General features: G+C 57.0%; 1 protein-coding gene across 1 annotated transcript in view; it reads right to left on the bottom strand.

Annotated features, from left to right (window-relative positions):
- NFIC (nuclear factor I/C (CCAAT-binding transcription factor)) overlaps window positions 1-5,583 on the bottom strand; it is a 65,834-nt gene that overhangs the window by 4,719 nt on the left and 55,532 nt on the right. The window contains exons 11-12 of the mRNA XM_010828440.1: window positions 4,673-4,798; window positions 2,491-2,675 (exon numbers count right to left, since the gene is read on the bottom strand). Of these exons, the coding sequence (XP_010826742.1) occupies window positions 2,491-2,675; window positions 4,673-4,798 (311 nt within the window). The remainder of the gene's footprint in view (window positions 1-2,490; window positions 2,676-4,672; window positions 4,799-5,583) is intronic.

Raw genomic sequence — 5,583 nt, 5'->3', positions numbered from 1 at the left:
CCTCCCCCGGACGGTCCGGGCACCCCGAAAAGCCCACAGGCTCAGGCCCCAGGGTCGCGCAGGCAGGTGTCTGCCGGGAGGGAAGGCGCGGGATGAAAGATTCATAATCCAGAACCCGCCTGTGAATTATTCAGAGAGTTCCAGTGCCTGGTCCATCCTGCTCCCGTGGCCTGCCTCCCGCCGTGCGGGGTGCCATGAATTATTGAGGGCGTTTTATTTATTAATTTCCCTCCTGGAGAGGGCTCGGGGAAGGCTGGGTGCACACACACAGCATCTTTATATTTTAATCTCACTGATCACGCTTTGTGGGTGAGGCAATGATTCGAAATCGAGGCTGGGGTGTGGGGAAGGGGGTGGCAGGAGTGTCCCCATGTGGTCTCCACTCAAGCAAGGGTAAGTGGAAGGCAGTGAGGCTTGGGGAGCTTGCGGGGGGAAAGCAGGCTGGACCTGCAGTAGAGAAGTTGGTACAAGGCAAAAGAGAAGAAATCCACGTTCACTCCCCGTCTATTAAGTGTCTACTGTATACCACGCAGTGGGCAGCATTCCAGGGTTAACTCAGTGGCCTCAACACAGCAGACAAGACTCTTCTGCCCATTTCACAGATGAGGAAGTAGGGCGAGAAGGTGATGACCAGCCCTCCGTGCCAACTCTGTGCCCTGCACCTGCCTCCTGCTAAGTGTTCTCCCTGATCTGTTTCACTGATTCGCTCCGCACCGCCCCTGGTGACTGTCCCATTTTGCGGCTGAGAAAACTGAGGCTCAGAGAGGGGAGGACAGTTGCCCAAGGTCACACAGGGAAGGAGCTTCAGGGGTGGGATTGGAGCCCAGCATTCCAGTGCTGCGTACTGGTGTTTGGAGAAAGATGTCTACATGTGAGGCCGCCCCGGGTCTTGGCAGGCAGTGGATACTGGGGAAGAAACACTAGGGGTGGGGATGCTGTGTGTGGGGAGCGGGGCCGACAGGGCCCAGAGGGAGGGCTGGCCCCTCCTGCTGGGGGTGAGGAAGCTCCTTTGGGGAGTGAGGGAGAGAGACATTAAAAAAGATGGGGTTCAGGGAGAGACTGGGGGCAGAGCCATGGCTGATGGGGATACCTGGACCAGGGTAGGGGCGTCCACTGGGGGCTGGTGAGCTGTAATCTCTCCAGCCACATCCCGAAAGTGGAAAGCTCGGGAAGGTTAGGAGACCCGGCCAGGGCCTCCCACTAGGCTACCACCCAGACCTACATCTACAGGGCAGAAAGTTCTAGAAGGCAGGGCAGCCACCCCAGGCCTCCTGGGGACAGATGGGCAAGCGGGGACTGTCCAGCCTGAAGGTGTGGCCCAGTCTGGCAGCTAGGAACATAGCCCGCTGTGGCCAGTTTTCCCTGAGAATCCAGGGGAAATCTGGAAATTTTACGTGAAATGTCCTGACTTTAAAACAGCAACCATCATAACAGAGTCCCCTTTTTCACAGACAGAAGGCACCTGGGGGCCGGGTCTGGCCCTCCCGCCTCCAGTTTGAGATCTTCCCTTACTGCTTGTTGTACAGAGGAGGGTTTGGAGCCTGGGTATGGGAGTGGGGGTGGGGTGGCACACAGGGGGCCCCAGGCCACTCAGCCAGCGGAGGCAGACCCCAGACTCGCCCCCAGCCATCTCCTCAGGCTGCCTTGGCCCTGCGTGGACCAGGCCTCCGTCTGGGGACCCACCAAACTCGCCGGCACACACCGGGTGGGCCTAAGCCCCCAACCCCAGCAGCGGGGCCGGGGAGGGGAGGGGCCCCTGGGGGACGCCTTCCTGGGTGCTTACAGGGCGAGGTCGGCGACGAGCTTCCTCCCTCGGAGGTGGGTTTGGTGGCAGGGGGGAGCGCCAGCCGCGGCAGCCCGGGGGGCGGGGGTGCCAGCATCTGAGCAGAAAGGCAGTGACTGGACATTTTGAGCTGGCCACTTCCATTTAACTGGGGGGAACAGAGAGACAGGTGGTTAAGGCGGCGGGTGCCCCCTCCGCCTCGGGCTGCTGTCCACCCTGGGGCTGTGGATGGGCCTGGCCGGGACGAGTTTGGTGGGTGCCCGGGGCTCGCCTGGCCCCGCAGGCCTCCAGCATCCTGGGATGGCTGTATCATCGCCGCCTCCTCAAGCCACTTCATGCCCACTTTCTCCTAAACAGGATCAGCACCACCAGACTGCATGGGCGGCCTGGACACATCTCCCCGCGTTTGCCACGAGTACCCCTTCATCCATCACCTCTCCCACAGTCCCCAGGTCCAAAAGCCTCCGAACATCAAAGCTTTGGTGGACGTTTGGCCAAAGCCGGCCTGAGCTCAGCAGTAATCATGTCTGATTTCGGGGTCGTCCACTCAGACATTTGAAACAGACTTAAGTTCCCACTGGTCTGACTCCAGGAGCTGCGGACCCAGGTGTTTGCAAACAGAAGCTGCCCAGTTGGAGGAAGGGCCGCCTGACACTCATAAACAATGCCCAGGGGTCCCTGGGGTGGTCGCACCGCCCCACACTCACCGGTCCAGGCTGCTGACTGGCCGGGTCACAGGCCAGCGAGACGAGATCTTTGAGCGGGTCCTGGGGGTTGAGGTGAGGCGGGTAGCGGATGGCCGTGTGCGGGAAGTAGGTAGAGGCCGTCTGGGGCAGGATGGAGGTGGTGGGGAAGTGCAGGGCTGAGGACGGGTGAGGGCTTCGGGCGATCCCTGTAGAGATTGGGGCGTGGGCAGTGGTCATCAGGGGCTCCCACTGGGCTGCCCTGTCTCAGAGTCACCGTGTTTATGCAAGTGGGTTACGCCTACATCTCCACCATGAGCCCATGGGGGCCTGGAACCACCCCTTTTACAATTTTTATTCATTTTTTAAAATTTACTATTGTTATTTTGCCATGCCGCGTAGCTAATGGGATCTTAGTTCCCTGACCAGGGATTGAGCCCAGGCCTCGGCAGTGAAAATGTGGAGTCCGAACCACTGGACCACCAGGAAATTCCACCGGCCCTTTTGTTAAACAGAGGACAACTGTGACTCTCAGAGGGACCATCCCCTGTTCTAGCCACACAGCAGGCAGGTGGCAGACCTGGGGGTCTGAGCCCACACTGACTGGCCCCACAGCCCGCACCTTGACCCAGGGCTCAGCTAGCTCTTTCCATAAACGGAAGGTGGGCCCATTTTTTTAAAAAATTGAGATATCATTTGCACACTATAAAATACACCCTCTTAAAGTGTACATTCACTTTCTTTTTTAGCGCATTCACGGAGCTGTGCAACCATCACTATAATCTCTCTTAGAATATTCTCATATCCACCAAAAGAAGCCCTGTTCCCATTAGCAACACTCCTATTCCCTCCCCAGCCCCTGGCCACCAGGAACCCACTCTCTGTGTCTGTGGATCTGCCTGCTCTGCACATTTCCCGTCAGTGGAGTCACACCCTGTATGTCCCTCTGTGCCTGCCTCTCTCACTGAGCATCGTGTCCTCAGGGGCCATCCACGTGGTAGCAAGTGTCAGGGCTTCACCCCTTTTTATTGCTCAGTAACAGTCCAGTGTGGCATTTGCTTTTTTTATTTTTTTCTTGTTCTAAATAATTCAGTGACACTTTTAATTCCAGAACATCTTCTTTCCCCACAAAAGAAGCCCTGTATCTATTAGTGGTCACTCCCCTTTATTCTCTCTCTCTGGCCAGACAGTAAATATTTTTGGCTTTCCAGGCCATAGGGCTTCTGATAGGGCTACTCAACTCTGCCCTTGTCACCTGAAAGCTGCCACAGATGATGTGTACACGGATGGGTGTGGCCCTGTGCCAATAAAACTTTATTTACAAGAACAGGTGGCAGTTGGGGGCCCTGCTTTGCTGGGTCCCAGTCTAAATTGCTGTACTATCTTGACTTTTGCCTCTGTCCTGTATACATACCTGCCTTTGTATGGCACTAAATCATTATTATCACAACCAAGGGACAACAGATGACATTCAGGTTCCTGTTTAACTCATTCTGATTTAACTCATTTGGTTCTAAGGACGGCCTTGGGTGGGGGACATTTAGGAGCCCTGATGGACAGGTGACTGGCTTAGCTCAAGCCCTGTGGTGGCTAGAGTCCTGTCTCTGCTGCTCTGAGTGTGATGCTGCCCATGTGGGTGGCCAGGAGTGCCCATATTCCTGTGTGGCCTGTGTGCGGCCTTCTTTTTTTTAAAATTAAAAAAATTTTTTTTAAATCTTTTTGCCACACCAAGCATGTGGGATTTTAGTTCCCCAACTAGGGATCAACACATGCCCCCTGCAGTGGAAGCACAGAGTCGTAACCGCTGGACCGCCAGCGAAGTCTGTGTGTGACACATCGTGTGTCCTGTGTGTGACACACCATGTGTGCTGTGTGTCTGCCTCTTTTTGTGGCGGTCCAACCCCGGGATCTGTCCATGGGTCACTTGGACAGATGTGACCCATGACAGGTCATATGTCATACTGTATGGGGAGCAGATTGGGAGGTGAGCCCCTGGCTGCACCTCTTGGTACAAAAGGGGAAACTGAGGCCTCCAAAGAGTCAGGCCTGGGTGCTCTCTGCCACAGCACCTGCAGGCTTTCTTGCCTGGATGGGAGGCTACAGCAATAGGACTTGTGGTCAGACAACTGGTGGGACTTCCCTGGCTTCGAGGGCCCTGTTGAGATGGCCCAGCCACCCCTCCACTCCCGGGGCCCGCAGTGCTCACCACTGTGCACGGCGATGACAGGCCGGTGGTGCTGGGTGAAGCTGGAGAGGCGAGGTGAGTCCTGGGGAGATGGGCTGTTGAAAGGAGACTTGTCCATCTCTGTTTTCTTCACTGGGGATGAGATGCCTGCGAGGAGAGCCAGACAGTCAAGGGCCTGCAGGCAGGGTCTCTCCACTCCTAGGACCCTTGGGCCTCCCCGTGGAGCCTCTGCCCATCATTCCACCAGCCACTTGTGGGCGAGAGGCTGGGAACCCATTGCAGAGAGGGCAAACTGAGGTTCAGAGCGGGGCAGGGGGCCACCCAGGGTCATGTGGCCCACGGGGATGAGGGGCCTAATGCCCCATGGGCCCCTGGGTGACAGAGCCTGGCTCACATCTTCTCTTCTTCTAGACGTGGGTGAGCTCAGGGCTGCCCTCACCCCCTGGGGGACGCCAGAGCCCTGGAGAAGGCAGCAGGGTGGGCAGAGGGGAAGGTCTGGTCCAAAATCCGAGTGGCTCTGTGCTTGTGCCCCTGGCATCCTTCCTGGGGGTGCAGAACCTTCCCTGTGGGGTCATCGTGACTATTAAATGAGATATGACAGGTAAAGTCGTCAGACCAGGATCCAGCACAAACCCATGCGCTGGAATCATCTGCTTCCATTCCTCTGCAGATAGTGGTCTCACTACCTACCCTGAATGCCCTGGGGGAACCCAGAAGGTCTCCAGCTCAGCCTCAGTGAATGAAACAATGGTATAAAGTAAGTGGGCCCTGTTTCTGCGGTCTCCTGCCCATCGTTCTGTGAGCTGACACCTGCATGTGTCCCTAGCGCTGTCCCATCTGGGACACCTGGGGCACCCTCTTCCCTGAGGCATTTCATCATAGGGCGCTTCTGGTTGCTGCACTAGCACCGCTGGGGGTGGGGGTGGGGGTAG

Source organism: Bison bison, unplaced genomic scaffold (assembly GCF_000754665.1).
Source record: "Bison bison bison isolate TAMUID 2011002044 unplaced genomic scaffold, Bison_UMD1.0 scf7180017864492, whole genome shotgun sequence".
Lineage (NCBI taxonomy): Eukaryota > Metazoa > Chordata > Mammalia > Artiodactyla > Bovidae > Bison > Bison bison.
This window is presented reverse-complemented; position numbering and strand designations above follow the sequence as displayed.